Genomic DNA, 19,439 nt, shown 5'->3' on the forward strand with positions numbered 1-19,439 from the left:
AAACATCAGAGAACGGAATGAGTTCTATAAAGTTCCTTGTACCTCTGACCTATCATTTTAACCTATTGACTTCTTAACATTAAACAGCTAGATGCAAGAAGCATACAATAAAACTAACATATTTACATGAAATTTCATGATCAGAATCAAATATTTAATCAATCAATATGTTAAGCACCCACTATGTATGGAATACTATTAGGGATACAAAAATAACAAAAGAACCCATCAGTCCCCAGTCTTATACATACATTATCTCATTTGATTTGGACAACAATGCTTTGAGATAAAGAACATTTTTATCCCCATTTAACAGATAGGAAAATAAATGCTCAGAGTAGTTAAGTTTGGCTAAGGTTGTATAATTAGCAAGTGGTAGAGTTGGAACTGAAATCCCATATTCTTTCACCTATACTAAAGAGACTTAGAGGTTTCCAAAGGTTACTTTAATATACAAACAATAATCCCAACATCAAAAAAATCATAGAGATACATCCTTTCTAGACTTCACACAGAAAGTTCACTCTAGCTTGAAGTACCCTCTACTACTGAAATCACTCATTCTAGTTGACTGGTTCTTCTTAGAATCTCTCTCTTTAAGGAAGACAACTTGGGCATCCATGTCTTTATTCCTCTCCATATTATATTCTTGACTCCCCTCCAATTTTGTCTACCATGTACCTTTGATCAACACCTTCCTATTTCTCTCTTTTACCCTCTAACTGACTTCCCAGCTTCCTTTTATGTTTTGTTCCTACCCATATATCCTCATTAAAATGTAAGCAACTTGAGTGTAGGGACTGTCTTTTGGTTTCTAAATGTATGTTCCACTTATATAGCACATTGGATGGCACATTACAAGCATTTGATAAATGGCTTGTTGACTGATGAGTTGAACTCAAATGCAAAAGAGATAAGTAGTCCTATATGTTTCTAAACAATAAAGCCATTTTTCATTGTGGAATAAAAAAAAAAAGGGAAAAGTCTGAACCTATTACTTCATGTTTTATTCTTTCAACTCCAATGCCTTGAAAAGCTAATACTGAATATATAATTATTTCAAACTTAACTATAGCATTCACTCCCACATGTGCTATAACATTATGATCTACAGCTAATAAAGCCCCTTTGAAATAGAAATTGATTTATAGATATTCTGTCTGTCGAGGGGGGAAAAGTGTAATTTTTCCCTTCTCTTGTATTTTGACAAGGTATCATCAGTAGGCCTTCTTTTTTCTCCTCTGAGGAGGCTTTCAGCTCAAGTTCTATTGATTTTGAAGGTGGGCACATGGGGGAAAATACCAAGGTCTGCCAAGCACTTACTTCCTGGTTTCCACATATTTCCCTCTGCCCAGTTAGTAGGATCATAGGACCACAGGATTTAGAACATTAAAAAATCTCAAAGAGCTTAACTCTGGAGACACAAAGAGATGGGATCAGGTGCTGTGGATTCTCTTGACATTGAGGGCCAGATTTCCTTAAAGACCATTTGTCCAATCTCTTTCTTAACTGAAGACAAGAAATAAACCTTTATGGAGTACTTACACTATAAATGTTAGACTGAACTCTGAAAAGGACCCATGTAAAAGATTGTTCCTGTTCTAGGGAAGTCACCTCAATTACTGTTAATCTAATTGAGAGAGATAAGTCACAAATATGTGAAAATTAAATAATAATTAAGGCCACAGTACAGATTCATTGGAAAGAGCTCGGTGGTTAGTGGATATGCCCGAGCTGAGATTCAGGAGGACATGCACTAAAATTCAACCTGGAACACTTTAGCTCTCTGATCCCGGGTAAGTCACTTAATCCTTGTTGTCTTAGTTTCCTCATCTGAAAATGAATTGGAGAAGGAAATGGCAAATCACTTTAATATTTCTGCCAAGGAAAGTCCAAATGGGGTCAAGAAGAGACATGACAGTCATAATTGAAATAATTAAGCAACAATATAGATGTATATCTTAAGATGATATATGATTATTAGTATTAACAATAGCTGAATTTATGTATTGCTTTTAGGAAAGTTTGACTAAAGCGGTGTGAGATAATGGATAGAGAGCCAAGAAGAATGGGGTTCAAGAACTGCCTGTGATAATTAATGATAATAATAACATTAACACATATAACTATTTGGGGTGTGTGTAGGTGGGTAAGTGGGTGGGAATAACACATAAAAGGAAGCTGGAAAGTAAGTTGGGTGGGGTGGGAGAGATATGAAGGTGTCAATCAATAAAGATTCAACTTTATTCTTATTTAATTTTCGTGTATTTGTGGATTATCTCTCTCAATTAGATTAACAGTAATTGAGATGACTTTCCTAGAGCAGAAACAATCTTTTACATGGATCCCTTTCATAGCTCAGTGTAGCCTTTTCCATAGTATAAGCACTCCAAACCATTAGGTCTGTAGATGACTATTTCTTGTCTTCAGTTTAGAAAGATTCTGGAAAATGATCTTTGAGAAAATCTTGCCCTCAGTGTCAAGGGAATCCACAGCATTTGGTCCCATCTCTTTTAGTTAGGCTCTTTGAGGTTTCTTATAGTTCTAAATGCCATGGTCCTATGATCCTACTAACTGGGCAGTGGGAAGTAGATGGAAACCAGGAAGTAAGTGCTTGACTTTTCCTATCCTAGAATAGATAGAACTTGGTTGAAAGTTCCCCTCCTCACCCCAGAGAAAAGGAAAGGTTTTATGTGAACTTGTACTTTACATATATGTATATGTATATGTGTGTGTGTGTGTGTGTGTGTGTGTATGTATAGAAGTGTGTGAATACATATATACACATATACATTCTTCTCTCTAAGTTGTCATGATCTCTTTTGGTTCTCTTCCCACCTTTTTGACCACTACTAAGTCTCCCTTGGTGAATTTTCACCTGCTAATCCTATCATCAAGGCTCTGTCCTGGGTTTTCTTCTGTTTTATCTCTCCTCTGTTTTGCTTGATTCTAGAAATTTGGTTGTCATCTCTTTATAGATGATTCTCAGACCTATTTATCTGGCCCTTACCCCTTTCCTGATTTTCAGACTCACATTATAGCTTCTTACTGAATATCTAGACCTAGATGTTTCATAGACATCTTAAACTTACTATGTTTGAAACTGAATTCATTCTTTTTCTCCAAAAAGTCTTCTATCTTCCAAATTTGTCTGTTACTATCAAGGGTACCACCACTCTCCTGGTTGCCCACTATCCTAATCTAGGTATTGATGAGGTCCAATGAAAAGTCATAAAAGTGTTCACAAAGGAGGAGACTTTTCCAGAATGAATTCCCAGACTCAGGCGATCTTCAGGTCAGCGACAGAGACCAAGCTGGGGAGATTCTGATTGGGGTGGTTTCTTTTTTCCAGTCAAGATTGCTAGAGACAATTGAGTCTCATGCAACTAGAATTCCTTAAGTGTCACAGAGAGACATCATCAATCATATCAGAAGGTTAGCCTATTTTTCCTAACTACAGATTAGTTCTTTCACTTAAGGATTAGTCTTGTTCCCCCATATCTCCACGATGAAGTACTTGGGAGTTGCTGAGAACCCTTTTCCAATCTCCTCATTAAAATGTCTATTAGTTGAGATTATCTTTCCTTTGCCAGGGAGGATCACATATGTAATCGCAATTCTGACTATGTCATCAATAATCAATTAGAAGAAGACATACCTCTGCTGCTCAAAATTTTGTCCTATCATTGTGCTAATTGTTCTAAAAGACCCTATCAGCCCTTGCTCAGGGTCTTTAGTCAATTATCAAGAGGTGCCAAGGACCCAAGCAACCTATTGGTTGCTGCTAACATAACTAGTAGACTGATCATACTCAGAACTTTGTCTCTAGAAGTTCTATTGAAGCACTCATCTTTTATTATCAGGGTACATGCCCCTATTAATAAGTGACATCTTGTGTATGGAATTGCCTCAATTTATTTATTTATTTTTTGTTAAATTTCACTGTTGACATTACTACAATCCACCCTCCTCTTAACTTTTGGTGTAATCTTTCTAAACCATAAATCTGATCTCTATTTAATCAATTCCAGGGTCTCCCTGTCACTTCCAAGATGAAATATAAAATTCTCAGTTTGACTTTCATATTTTGACCCCTCCCTACTTTTCTAGCCTTTTAAAATCTATTTCTTCTTCATTTCCCACTGAATAATGCAGTGACAATTATTTCCTTGCATTCTTCAAACATGATGGTCTTTCTCCTGATTCAGTATTTTTATTGTCTTTCCCCAATGACCTCAGCATTTAGTACAATTTCTAGAATTTTTATGACTTCTGTATACAATATATCTTACTTTTACATAGTTGTTTATATGTTCTTTCCCTATTAGATTATAAGTTTTCTTCAGAGCAGAGACTATTTTTAAATCTTTTTTTTACTCTTTTAAAATTTATTTTATTTTTAATTTATGGAATAAGATTAACATTTTCATAATATAATAAATACATATACAAAAAAGTTGATTGCACATGGAACTACAAATCTATTATATATATATATATATATATATATATCTTACTATTTCTTTTAAATATATAATAAATTTATCATGAAAAAAAATCCCTAGTACTCAGCACAGTACCTGGTATCTAGTAGGCACTTCATAATCATTTGTTGACTTGATTCACTGACTATATTTATCTAATTCTGATTTTGTGGTCATAAGTCACTTTAACTCAGTGTCCTAGGCAACTCTCTCAGACTAAATTGCAGAAGTGACTGATGACCTGTATCAGTTAAGGGAATTTTTTATTCTGGGAGTTTCTATATCAATGTAAATATAGGTATATTCCCTATTATTATAAGGTTTACAAAGATATTTCATATTCATTATTTCAGGTAAGCCTCACAACAACACCATGAGTGAAATGCTAATTATTATTTCCATTTTATGGATAAGAAAACCAAGGCTCACAGCAGTTAGTGTTTTGCTCAAGGTAACAAAGTCAGAGTTAAATGATCTAGCCACCAAGTCAGCCCAACAAGCATTTGCTCCTAATAAATGTTCCAGGCAGAATTCAAAACCAGTTCTTCCTGATTAGAAGCTCAACACACTATATTTGCTTCTCACACAGTCTCTCTGAGGTTAAATAAATGAATGATATAACTAATTAAAGAAGGTTTGTGTTGTGGTGGATAGAGTATTGAAATGGCCAGAAAAGCCTTGAGAAAGGAGATGGGATTTGTCCTCGGTCTAGAAAGATGAACAACATAGAAATAGTGGTTCTCAGCCTTTAGATGTGTGAGAAGTAAAGCTCTTCCTGTTTTCTGTTGGCTGCTATGGCAGTAAACCTCCCTCCTCCCAGACTCCATAGCTAAAGCTCCCCATGGAGTTCCTAGTTAGTGATCTTCCTGGAGACATAAAAGATAGTCTATACACTGCTGTCTCTCAGGTACAGAAGTCTTGATTTGGATAAGATGATTCCACATCTGGGAGATCTTTGAAGAGTACCTTGGGAACCCCATTCCCACTTGAATTTTTGACCAAAATAAGAATAAAATTATATGTTCTAAATGTGTTACTGCCAGGCCAACAAAAATACATTACCGGGAATTTGTTTTTTCATTAACTAGCGACACAATTGCTATCGTGGGTATTCTATTTAAATTGAAAGACCAAAGAAAATTTCCTGATAATTCTGCAAATGCAATTTTTCCATCCTTGAAGCTATTTTCATCACTTAAATAATGAAACAACTAAGTAACATAGTTGACGAGTCAGACATCCACATTTGAACTCTACATTAGATACTTAATGACTATGGGCAAATCACTTAATCTCCTTCAGCCTCGGTTTCCTTCTGTGTAAAATGGAACTAATAGTATCTACTTCACAGGGAAGTTGTAAGATTAAATGAAATAATACCTGCAAAGTACTTTGCTAACCTTAAAGAGCTATAGAAATATTAGTTATAATGTTACAAAGTAATTCCTAATTACATTTAAGTTGCTCACTATAATTGTTAGATTTTGTATCCAGTCTCCTAAAGTGCTACATTAGATACTTATTTTTATATTGAAGTGAACTAAAATTTATTTGGTTTTTAAGAGACATCCTTGAGTTAACTTTCTGTGTGTATATTTACATATTTATATATATACACAACACATTCATGAACACATAACTTTGATCTTGTGATATCTACAGATGTATAGATATAGCCATATTCTGAAGTGTCACAAAATCAAGGTTGGATAGCTTATAGCCTGATAAGAGCAAAGGAGATAAATCATAGACTCTTAGGATCCTGGATCTATAGGCAGAAGTTGTAGCATGTTCATAAATGTTTAATAATTGTTTTTTTGGGAGAGGGGGATGTATATGACATACTTTTATGTTTAATCAGCATTATTAATCTGCTTTTTAAAAACTAAATCTAGAAATCAGCAAAACAATAAGTCAAGCCCCAATTTGTAATATTTGCTGATTTTAGGTAAATTAATGCTTATATTGAAAATGTAATAATCAGTTTCTACAAGCTGGCTCCATCACATTATTGACTGGAAAGGATCTAAGTCATTTTTAGTTCCAAACTTTCCTATACATGAAGAAACTAATATCTATATAAACCAATTTATTGTTCCATGAATAGCAAATGGCATAACTGGATTGGAACACAGATTTTCAGACCATCAATGATTTTCACCATACAATGTAAAAAAAGCTAAAAGAATAAAACAAGAATCATTTATGCAAATTATGCAAATCATTTATGCAAAAACATAGAAATTAAGGAAAAGGGTAGAGGCCTGACCTTAGGTTTAGGAACTCCTGGATTCAAGTTAGTCTTCTAATACATTAGCTAAAGGAGTATAGGTAAGTCTTTTGATCTCTCAGTAAAATTACAAATTATAGACAAGTTACTGGTCTGCATTAAGGAAAGGACCAATTCTCTGTTTTCTCTCCTCTGGGAAGCTTTTAACCTGAGTCTGTCAGACTAAGGTGAACACAGGTTACTTTAGATCAGTGAGTTTTATTTGATGCTTAATAGAAAATGACAGCTTTTGAGCTTCATATAATAACATAACATTACATAAAATAATATGTTTTAAGAAGATGACTCTGAAAGGAGTATGTGGAATACACTAAATTAAGAAAAACTAGAATTAAGTGATATCAATTAATAAACTATTACAATACCTCAGGCTTGAGATCATTAGGCCTTGGAATGGGGTGGTGATTATGGGAATAGAAAGGAAGAGTGGTTATTAGGGATAGTGATTGATCCAGATTAGAATTCCTTTTTTAAAATTTTAAGTCTGATATTTTACTATTAGTTTATTCAATAGAGAATTAAATATTATTTTTTCATAATATCCTTGTCAAAAATGTTAAAGTCCTATGTCTTTATAGAATAACATTTATAGAGCTATATAAAACCTAAGAAATAATTTAGTCCACACCCCTCACTTTTCAGGTGAAGAAACTTAGATTTGGGACAGTTTGTTTGCCCTGTTCAAAGTCCTACACAAGTGGGTAGTGGAAGAGTCTTGAACTAGTACCCACATCTCTTGCTTCCCAAGCTAATCTTCTTCTCATTACACTGCCCTGATCCACAGCATTCACAAAAAATTAACAAATTCAAGATGATGTTGTCATCTATTACATCAATTTAGATAAAACTCTTTCTAAAGATACACCAAGAAATTTTTAAAATCATTTTTAACTTTGAAGCAAAATTGCACAAAAACTAATTGATATGATCTTGTCTTTGAAATTGTCAAATTTCAAGCAAAGGGACTATGGGCAGTTCTTTTTACCTGTCTGTATTCCAGGGAACTCCATACAATTATAAATTATAGCCAAGTTACTAATTTAAATTAAGGAAAGGAACAATTTTCTCTTTTCTCTCCTCTGAGAAGATTTTAACCTGAGTTGGACAGATTTTTAAGGTGAATACAGGTTACTTTAGGTCAAGGGATTTTATTTAATTTTATTTTTTAGCTGCCTTGAATGTTCACAGGGATCCTTCTTACTTTTTTTCCCCCTTAAAAGTGATTCACAAGCTCATTACTATTCCCAATACTCCGTTGGGTTGGGCAGCCAGAGAGTGTCATTGCCACCTTATTTACTGTGAAGCTGACATAACCAAAGTTTAAATACTGGCTCAGGAATAAATGCCAATCTTTTGCTTTCCTGTGCACTATCTTTTCTTTCTTTCTTCTTCTAATTTATAGTTTTTTAATTCATTCATTTATTCTACTCTGAATTTAAAAAGTAAAGAAAGCATTTTTGTAAAATAAAAGAATAGAAAAAAAAGTTTGCACATGAAACTGTAAATAATGTACAACTTGCTATTCCTTTCAAATATATGATAAAGTTATCATGTAACTTTCTTTTTTTTCCTTCTCTCTTTTCCTTCTTCCCATCCCCTGTCCTGGAGAAGGCTACCACTGGAAACAAATATGTATTTGTGTATGTATGTATCTATGCATTAATATGAAATTATTTTACTCATACCTCTATTTATCAGTTCTTCTGTGGATGAAGAGAGTACCTTCCTTCATAGTGCTTTTATAATTGTCAATGAGCTCTACAGCTCCAGATTTAAGGCCCCACCTTCAGAATTCTTGCTTTTCCCAATTCTTAATCTAAAGAAGTTCACTGTTCAGAATTAGCAATTTGACATTTTCTGAACTAGCATATTGCCATTTTGCTCTGTGCTTTTGAATAGATGTGCCACATATTTTAAAATCTACTCTCTTCTCATTTTACCACTTAGAGTAGGCATTTTCCACAGGAAAACTTTCCTGATTGTTGCCATTGCTAATGGTCCTTCCCTCTTTAAATTGTATCATGTTTACTACTCTGTAAAAAGAGGAATGACCTTCCTCTCCCTCTGTAGATTGTAAACTTTTTAAGGATAGAGACCTTTGTTTTGTCTTAGAATTTAGCACAAGGTCTTGAACATTATGTACTTTGGTTGCATATGGTTCATTGCCTGTGTCTCTACCATCAGATTGTAAACTCCTTGAGAACAAAAATTATGGTTTGTTGTTTCTCTTTTCTTTGTATCCCTAGCACATTAGTACAATGCTTGAGTCATCCTGGGTACTTAACAATTGCTTATTGACTAGTACTTAGGATATATATATATTTTAATGATTACTGAGTTGAATTGAATAGGTTTGGATCAAATTTGTTATGATCACATGGGAAAGTTAACTTGTGAAATTATACAGAGTTGGGATGAAAAGTGTGGGTCCCAAGCTTAAAGGAAGTACAGCAATGTTGAATCTTAAACATTTCCATTTTGGTGATGAGATAGAGGATTGGAGGTGTGGGGGAGGGATGATTTAAGATTAAAGAGATCATAGGTTTCTTCCGGAGATAAAAAACTATTAAAGTGAATTTGATTTTAAGAAATTCTCATTCAGGAAGGAGCCATTAAACTTCCCCATTAAATTTGCCAGAAAATCCCAAAACAATAGTGTGCTGGCAAATGTTTAATGACAAACTCTCTGAAAATACATAGCACACTTAAAAAAAAAAAAAAAACTGTATTATTAACACTTTCTCTATCTCTTTCTTGCCTGGATAATTAACAAGATAATAAATCAAACCCTGATTTACATTATTTGCTGATTTTTCCATTGTATCTATGCTGAAAATCTAATCCTTTAACTTTGCTTCAAATCCTTTACCAGAACTTTATATCTCATCTAAGATAATAGAAAATCATGAATCTGGGATAAATATATAATTTAAAGAATGGAGAAAAAAGAGCCATCCCTTGCAAGGTTAATGTCATGCACTTGCTACATAAATTCATCATCATGATAAACAAATATTTACTGAGTACTTATTGTGCCTAGAGCCACATGCTCTAAGAGTGAAAAGGACGATTTGAAAAAGGAATATGGAAGGATATATGTAATATTGCAAATTTGGCAATAACAACATCATTTATTATTATTACAGCTAGCCTTTGCACAGTATTTGAGGTGTATAAAGTGCTTTGCATATGTTATCTCATTTGATTATCACAATAATCTTATTGTTGTTATTCAGTCCCTTCAGGAGTTCCCTATTTATTGTAATCCCATTTGGGATTTTCTGGACAAAGATATGCGGTGATTTCTATTTCCTTTTCCAGCTCATTTTACAGATGAGGTAACTGAGACAAGCAGGGTTAGATGACTTGCCCAGTGTCACAAAGTTAGTATATATATAAAACCAGATTTATACTTAGATCTTTCTGAGTTCTTGCCTGGTGCTCTATCCACTGTACCATTTGACTTCTCCATCCTTATTTTACAGATGAGCAAATTGAGATTGAGAGATTAGGCAAATTGCTCAAGATGACACAGCCAGCAAGTATCTGAGATATTATTTGGATTCACATCTTCCTGACTTTAATATGCCACCTGACTGCCTAAATCATATATATATTCTTTTTAAACTTTAAAACAGCTCATTGGGGCAGCATACCTTTAATCCCTCCTATTGGAGAGACTGAAACTGGTATATCTTTTGAGTTTGGGAGTTCTGAGTTGCACTGGGCTAAGCCAATCAGTTGCCTGAAGTAGTCCAGTAATATCATGATGAACCCTGGAGCAGATTGCTCAAGGAGGGGTAAAATGGTCCAGATTGGAAATGGAGCAGGTCAAAGCTTCCTTCCAATCCAGAGAGAGGGGTATGGCCTATGAATGGTCACTGCACTACTAGCCTAGGAGAGATAGGGAGACCTAAGTTACAAACTAACCAACCAACAAATAAATAAAACCCCAAAGCAAACAACCAATCCAAAACAAAAAACCAAAGAAAAACCTTAAAGAAACCAAACCACAAAACTTCAAAGTGCTATATGCCAGCTAGTATTATTACTGATTTTTTTTAAATGAAACATTTGTTGAGTCTTCAAGGATGAGCAGAATACTAACTGGTACAGGAAGAATGAGAGTATTTTAGGTAGCAGGAATAGCATAGGCAAAGACACAGTGTTAAAAATTGCAAGGGTGGTTAATATGTTACTAAGATTGGAGAAGACTCAGGTACAGGTAGGTGGCAAATGGATTTTACCAAGAAAAGGTCTGAAAAATTAGAGTGTTGGTAGATGGAGTCCCAGGTTTGCTCCTATAGGGGGAAGGGAACAAACATTTATTCAGTACCTACTATGTGCTAAGCATCATGATAACTGCTTTATAAATATCTCATTTGATTCTCACAACAATCCTGGTAGATAGGTTTTATTATATATATAAATGCCATGTGACTGCCTATATAGGCAGTCACATGGCATATTAAAGTCAGGAAGATGTGAATCCAAATCATATTTCAGGTCTTGCTGGCTGTGTGACCTTGAGCAAGTTACTTAATTTCTCTCATGAAGCTAATTAAGTGGCTCAGGCTAGATTTGAACTCAGTTCTTCCAGATTCCAGGTCCAGTACTTTTATGCACTGTGTCACTAAGCTGCCCTTTGAGGGTTTTTCTTCAGGTAACACACAGGAGTCAAAACCTTCAGTGCCCTTGGTTAGATTTATTTTCCATTTTTCATCTGTTTGCAGAGGTTGTTATGGGGAAATTAGTGCCATTTCTACTTTGAGTAGTAATACCAAGCCAGATCTCCTTTAATGCCTTGGAAGACCTACTTCTACTTTCCCAAAATTACTGGAATAGGCACCAAAAAAAATCCCCTCAGTCAATCAGAGAATTCTGAAATTCCATTATTAGAGATGGCATCCTTTGAGTTGAAGTTTGGTCCCTTATGAAATGTTAAACCTCAAGAAAGTTTGATTGTAATAAATATTATCATTATTATATAAACATAATTAATATCAATAATTTGCTTGAACTTAGTCATTTATACCTCAGTGTACATGAGTTTATGGGATCTCTCATAGAAATTTAGTTCTGAAAGCAAAGGAGAGCCTATAAAAGTGGGTGGTGTGAGAATAATAAATAATAGATATATAGTATATTTACCATTTACTAAGGTGTCAAGTTGTCTCTTTAGCTAGAGTTGCAATGATGATAATGGGGACAGGTTGGGGGGGAGTCCTAGAAGATCTCTTCCAATGCAAAAAACATAGTTTTAAAACTGGAAGGGACCTTAGAGGGAAATTTAAGTCAAATTTTCCAATTTCACACATGATAAAACTGAGATCCAAAGAAGGCAAATCATTTACCTAGAGTAATTTGCTCCAAGTAGAAGGTAGCAGAGACAAGATTTGAATTTCAGTCTTCTGCTCTTAAACCAGTGTTTTCTCTACCGGATCATACTTCCTCTCAAAGAGAACACTTCTTACCCCATAAGTTTGCCTATCAAAGATAAAACTTTAGATCCAACAAGAACCATGCAGAGGAGTCCTCTAGTCAAGCTACTTTATTTTAGAGATGTAGAAATAGACCCAAGGAAGGACTGCTCAGAGTCATTTAGCTATTTGGTGGCAGAAAAGAGAATAAGATTCTGGTCTCTTATGGCCTCTTCATTCTAAGATTTCAAGAGTTCCAGCAGCAGTGGGTTGCAAGACATTGATATTGGAAAATAAACAGAGAGAGATGCTTTTAGCTTTCTCAAGGAACACCTGGATTATAAAGTTGGAGGTATAGAAATTCTGCATTTCACATAAATTACTCCTCATGTTATTTTGCAATTATATCTTGGGGAAAAGAAGTTGAGTCAATCATGCTAGAAAAAGGTTACATTGGTACTCACAGAAGACCTTCAGCACCTTGGTTAGATCCTTGACCAGAGATTTGTGAGAGGATTACACAAACAGGAGGTAAGATGAGAAAGAGTGGGTTGTTTTTAAGTTCTAAGGAAGGAAGTAAGTATGTTCTGAAAGATGGAAGCACCGAAAAGGAGAGCTTACTTTAAGTGAATCAAGTTCATTTACAACATAACCTACAAAATTCTCCTGAAAGGAGAAAGTATTGAACTGTGTTTTGCTTTCCTGACTTATCTCATATCACCTCCTCTTTCTGTATATTTCACACAAATTAAACTACTAGCCACTACTGTGGCATTATTGAAGGTTTTTCTCCATGCCTGTAAGGCCCTACCTCCATATCTTTGCTATTTGAAATTCTCTGCTTTCAAAGTACAGTTTGGATACCATCTCTTCTATAAAGGCTTCCATGATTCTTGAAGTTGACAGTGATCTGACCCTCTTCCAATTTCTCTAAAGCACCTTTTCTGCACCTTTCTTTTGCCCCTACCTTGTCTTGTATTATTTTTTTCATTCTGTGTCACTTGCTTTCTCTATCTCCCTCCTTCTCTGCTGTCTCTTGTGTTCTTGTCTCTGTCTCGGTCTCTCTTTGTGTGTTTCTCTGCCTTTGTCTCTGTCTTTCTCCTCTACACCCACACCCTTTTTATCCATAATAAGACTGGAACCTCCCTTGAAAACAGTGTGAGTCATCTTTCATCTTTGAATAGCCATTGCCTGGGATGGTGTCTTGAACAGAGTAGGTACTTGTAATAAATATTTGGTGAAGGAGTGGCTGAATAGGCAACTATGTTACATAGGACTGGGATATCCCTCCACATAGCTATTTGTCTCTTAGTCAACAAAAATACAATCCCTATCCTAAAGGAGCTCACATCTCATGAGGAAAGTAAAACAACATGAAAACAAATAAGTACATACAAGATGTATACAGAGTGGATTTTAATTGAACAGAAGTCTTAGTGGAGAAGGACATTCCAAATACATTAGCACCTCCTGGGAAGGAAGCTTTTGTTCCCTCTCCTATACACTTATCTACACCTTTGCTAAAGGAACAAATTTTTGCATCTCAAACTCATTCAGGATAGGAGGGATAGCAACTTTGATTTTCCTTGGGAAATAGCTGACATCTTCTTTTAAAGAGAGTTTGAGGAAGAGAGAGGAGGAAAGGGAAGGGGGGGGGGGAGAAAGAGGAGAGAGGTCAAAGAGAAGAAGGAGGAGGAAGAAGAATTAAGGGAAAGATGTGGGGCAGGAATGTCAAAGACCAGATTTCCTAGACAGAGTTAAGAGAAGTTGAGAAATCCAAAGTCCAAGTTCCTGGAGCACCTGGGCTCCTGCTTGTTTCCATTTCTAACACACCTGTGAGCTGGAAGAAGAAACAGCAGAAACAGACAACTCCTTTTCCCAATTCCAATTTGAATCAGAATTCTAATCCAGCCACAATAGATCGGGGAAAGGGAGATATTATACAACTTTGAGAAGGTGGTTAAGTAAGGAACAGTTGGCTATTTTGCTATCTTGAAGAAAGCTGTGAAATATCTGGAGGCTCCCCATGGCCCCTTTCCTCGGAGTCCTCCTCATTATGCCTGGGCTGCTTTTTCCCTCCCTCCTCCTTCTCCTCTCCGTTCCAGGTCTTTTGAGGACAAGTTGGGTTCCTGACAAGGCAGTTCCCGCTGGGAGATGGTGCAGGTCAGCAGGCCTGCACTGCGTCCCCTTCCCCTTGCCCTTTGCCTACCCAACAAGTTCGTATCTTTCACCTGGGATTCTCTCAACAACCGAGTGAAATTCGTGCAACTTCAAGGGAGCTAGTCACCAGGGAGGAGAGGAATAACCCAGAGAGGCGCGAACTCCAGAGGTGGACACAATTCACATCCGAAAAGACAAACGAAACTAACTTTTTGAAGGTGCACATGTGATCGAGGTGTGCTCCTTGCTCCATCTGCTTCGGCACCCCGAGATAAACGAGCACACGGGAGTCCCCTAGTCAGAATTTCACCGGTTTCCCAAGCGGTGAGATAAAAACTAAAGCGTGGTAGCCTGGAGAAAACCCAACCGTGACAACTAGTGTAAGGCTGTAAATCAATACCCTTGAGATTAGTCTCTGACTTTGGAGTGGGGATCCCGGTTCACTTGAGGGTCTCTTGTGTGTCAGACTCAGGTTTTAGATCTGGGAGTTCAGAAAGAGCATGCCTATACTCCGTAATGAGTAGGTAAGTACTGACACCCGGCGGGGAAGCCCTTCGCAGAGTCCAAGAGGGACAGACATGAATCGCAGAGCACCTAAAGTGCTAAAGGTGTCTATTTCTATGGGGGCGGGGAGTGCGTGTTTGTGTGAGTATGTGTGTGTTTGTGTGTGTGTGTGTATGTGTCTGGGGAGGGGGGGCGGGAGTGGAGGCAGCTGGAAACATCTGTTAAGGAGCAGCAAACCATAACGCCGGTCAAAGCTATCCTCTTTCTCCCAGTCAGTTCTAGTAACTTGCTACCTAGGATATCAGGCAAGGTGCGTTGGTGTATTTTTAAAAGACATAATCCTAACTCCTGTCCCGTTTTCTTCATCAGGTCAAACAACATTAAAAAGAAAAAAAAATCCATGACCTTAGTAGTATCTGAAGGGCGTATTAATTACATAACCAGGGAATAAGATTTTAGGAAGAGACTGTCGTACTAAAGAGCTGACAATACAATATCTGCAAGAGAGAGAGAGAGAGAGAGAGAGAGAGAGAGAGAGAGAGAGAGAGAGAGAGAGAGAGAGAGAACGAGAACTTATAAATCTGCAATGAAGATGCGTAGGGTTTGCCCCCGTTTTAAAAAAATATATATATGTATATATGCGAAATGCAAGCGAAGAGCTTACCTTTCTGATACCACTAAAGCCGTGTTCTGCAGCAACTTGACGGGCTTCTTCCTCTCCCCCCGTGTGCAACTCAACCAAAAACTGATTAGTAAAGATAGGTCTCTCGGCAGATGCAAAAATCATAATACAGAGCAAGACCACAGCAACCTTCCACTGGGGCGAAACACTTCCACCCTGCATCTTTCTTGAAGGTGTGAAAAGTGCAAAGAGGTGGGGGATAGAGAAGGTGGAGTGGGTGATGGCTAGGGTGGAGCAGAAGATCGAAAAAGGTGGAAATTAAAAAAAAATAGTTTAAAAGAAAAGACTTGGGGGTGGGGTGGGAAAGGTTGATCCTGGGGAGCTTGGGAGGCAACAAAAACAGAGTGTATTTTCCTCCTGTTTTTGGGAAATGGAAAGCCGTGTAAGTCAGATGGTCTAGTCCTTGGAGGGTATGTGAGTGTGTATATGTGTGTATATGAGAGGGGGGGAAGGAGAGAGTGTGGCTGTACTTGATGCTAAATCTGCATTTTCAGCTCCTCCTCATCTAGAATTCAACAGTGACCAGAGGAGAGCACCAGCCCCGTGACGTGACACCCTCCAAAAGCCAATCCGGACACAGAAAGGTGCAAGCCCCGCCCCACTCCTCCCTCTGGCTAGATTTTGGTCCGCCTTCTGGGGGGTGAGGGGCGGAGGAAGAGTTGGATTCGGAGCTGGCCCTCCCCCGCTGTTTCAGCACCCTGGAGAATTCCTCCATTTCTCAACCCCAGGAGTAGAGCAAGGCAAGGAAAATCCCCCTAACTGTAATCAGCTATCGGTATGATGTCATTGTTGGTGTAAGTCTGAAGCACCGGGAGAGGGAATTACGGTGCGTGTAGCTCTCATAAGAACCTGGAGGACTAAGAGACTAGTCTCTTTCTTCCCCGCCACCTTCCTTCCTCTACCCCAGCAAAGCAAAGCAAACCAAAACAAATAAACCCTACTCCTTTTCCTTCTTTATAACGAGACCTACTGCAAACCGCTTCCTTCTTGCCTTGTTCTTGACCCCGATCCTGATACTTTCGGCAAATACCTCGGGATGAAGCTTCCTACCTTTCCTAGGACTGATAGATAAGAGATCTGGCAAAATCCATACTTGGCAATGGATTAAGACACTCCTGCATGGGTGAGGGGCTCGATGGTGGCTTCCTCTGGTTTACACAGAGCAACGCTTTCTAGCAGAAACGGGAAGATGCTTTGAGAGAAGCAACAGAGGACGGCAGGGGCAATGAGGAGGTTATCAGAGTCGGATTCCTTCCACTGCTCAACAATTTAGGTTACTAGACTAGACTTTCCGGGAATACGGCTCTTGTAAGCAGCTACTTGGTCGAGACAGCATTGGTTAGTGAAAACTCATGCCACATGTTTACACAAAGACCTGGCTTCAGAATCGGGACTGACAACAAGCCTCTTAGGCTATTTTCTCAGACCACAGATTGGCCGGATTGACACGGATGCCTAGCTTAATGCCAACTATCAGCCAGACAACGCCACAATCTACCTTGGGACTGGAAGGAGAGGCACACTGGAGGTTTGTGGCAGAAGGAAGTGCAAAACCTTTTTCGTATGGCTTTATGTTAATTCAAAGTGGCAAAAATAAACTAAGTCACTCAGTTACGGGAGAGTGCACTCACATTAAATGTTCTAATTGCTTCCATGACTTCTCTTTTCACTGAATGTGGGAGGAAAGTAGATACACAGTATTAGTGACTATATGATCAGAGTTCTTAAAAAAAAACAACAACCCAAATTTTCATTGCTACAGACAGTACAGGGTAATTACCCTGAACAGTATTGGGTTGTCACTACCAGCCCATTTGGTTTGCAAAGTTCAGATTCAGTTCTAACTAGATAAGAAGCAAGAGATCTTTTCTGAGAAACCAAGGTATTTGTAATTCATCCAGGAGGGATTGTATCTCAAGCAGTTATGCAACAAGCATAGGATTTTTTTCCCTTCCCTTTGGCACATTGAAAAGGGAATGCAGTTGTTTTTGATTTATGTAAAACAACAACAAACCAAGGAGGTTTTTTTCCTTTATGCTTATATGCAAAAAAAGCACTCCGGCATCAGGAAAAAACACATCTATCTATAATTTGCACTTTTGATGCTTCCTCAAAACAAGTCTAGATCTCTGCTGCTAGGGCTCCTAGAGGATTTGCACAAGATTCTCTTCCTGAAAATATTCTTAGACAATGTCCAATCCACAAATGACAGTTAGGTGTAGTGAAAAGAAAATAAAAGCATTAGGAATCTGGGCTCTAGGTGTATTTCCATTCTCTGTGACTTTTTGTAAACCACTTCTTTTTTCTAAGCCTTTCTTTCCTCATCTGACCCTCAAGGGTGTTGGACTGATGGCTAAGTTCTCACCGATTACCATCTTATGATTCTACCAGTAGATTACTTTTAAGGTTCCTTCTAGGTCAAACAACTTTGATTATAATTCCCAGAACTTCTAACTTTTCCTAAAGACTCACCTTTTAGTTACTCCTTCTGCTAATTTAAATATTTTTTAAAGAGGTAAGAAATGTGTAAAAGAATAAACTAATATGAGTATTTCAGTGACTGAAAATGACAAAAAGACAAGATCACCATGGAAATGTGACCCACCACTATGAATTGCAAGATTTCCCTGAGTTCTCAGATTGTTTCAAGGTCAAATATCTGTGAGAAATAGAGAAATTCTTTTGATTTCTATTCCAGTTTGAGAACCATGATTCTGTGATCAGCCTCTTCATTCTTTGTCTCTTAAATCTCTCTGAACAAGGCTAAATTAGAGTATTCCTTCTGAAGGCTTTAGTATCTTCTTTTGAGTTAGTAAATCCCCTTTCAGCATCAGCATCACAGGTTTACTCTTTTTTGTATCCTTTCTTCCATGGTGAATGTATCCTGTGAAGGCAGAGTTGTTTTGTACAGACACAGCCTTGTATTGATATTGGGAAAGATTATTACAAAGGTATTGCAATTGTATTACACTGACTCAAATATCATGGAAAGTGTTTAAAGAGCAGCAATTAAAGTTTTGTTTATTTAGAAAAACAACTTGAAGGACATCAAACAAGTCAATTTAGAAGATTATGGGTGTTAAATATTGTTGATGATGCGAATTCATCTCTTTTAAAAGAAATATTACAGCATTTTCTATTAAAATTATTATTTTTCCCCTTAGTTATATTACAACACCTCATTTTCAAAATAAAATTAAAACACAAAAGCTAAGTGAATTGATGGCATAAGAACAGGTGTTGACTGAAGAGCGTACATAGGAACACTTAACAGACACATGACATCACTCAAGCATTGTCTGGAAAAAATGGTTTAGACTTCTTTTATTTGGCCCCAAAGAACAAAATGAGAAGCAATGACTGGAAGTGGCAAAGAAGTGAATTTAGGTTTGATATAAGGGAAAAGTAACATTAATAACCCTCAAACTGGAAAAGGTTGTTTTGAAAAGTAGTGAGTTCTCTCTTCACTTGAAATCTTTAATCAAAATCTGGATAACCAATGTTTAATTATATTATAGAGGTGATACTTTTTCAATATAGATTGGACTAAAATGGTTACTAAGTTGCCCCTAGCTCCAAAATTTTGGTATTCTTTGAATATTATATGCTGAATATTCACATTTAAACAACTGTTATTTTAATAATGACATTTTAAGGATGAACCATGTATGTCTTAATAGAAAGACTTTGTGAGTCTCTGTGCCTGTCCCCAAATTAATCACCCTGTTTTCAGCCTTCTGACATGAGCCTTTCTCAACTAAGCTAGGCTGATGCAATGATAATTGATACATCTTATATCAAAAGATGTGTGTTCCAAAGGTTTCCAGCTTGCTGGAGTTTATATTCCACAGACATAGATTTTTAATTCTTTGAGCATCTAGGGTAGCCTCTATGTAACA

At 37.0% G+C, this 19,439-nt stretch overlaps 1 protein-coding gene across 1 annotated transcript in view; it reads right to left on the minus strand.

Annotated features, from left to right (window-relative positions):
- PCSK2 (proprotein convertase subtilisin/kexin type 2) overlaps positions 1-16,044 on the minus strand; it is a 295,645-nt gene extending 279,601 nt beyond the window's left edge. Inside the window, exon 1 of the mRNA XM_003758170.3 lies at positions 15,523-16,044. Within this exon, the coding sequence (XP_003758218.1) occupies positions 15,523-15,702 (180 nt within the window). The 5' untranslated portion in view covers positions 15,703-16,044. The remainder of the gene's footprint in view (positions 1-15,522) is intronic.
- Between the last annotated feature and the right edge of the window lie 3,395 nt (positions 16,045-19,439).

This window comes from Sarcophilus harrisii, chromosome 2, assembly GCF_902635505.1.
Source record: "Sarcophilus harrisii chromosome 2, mSarHar1.11, whole genome shotgun sequence".
Classification (NCBI taxonomy): domain Eukaryota; kingdom Metazoa; phylum Chordata; class Mammalia; order Dasyuromorphia; family Dasyuridae; genus Sarcophilus; species Sarcophilus harrisii.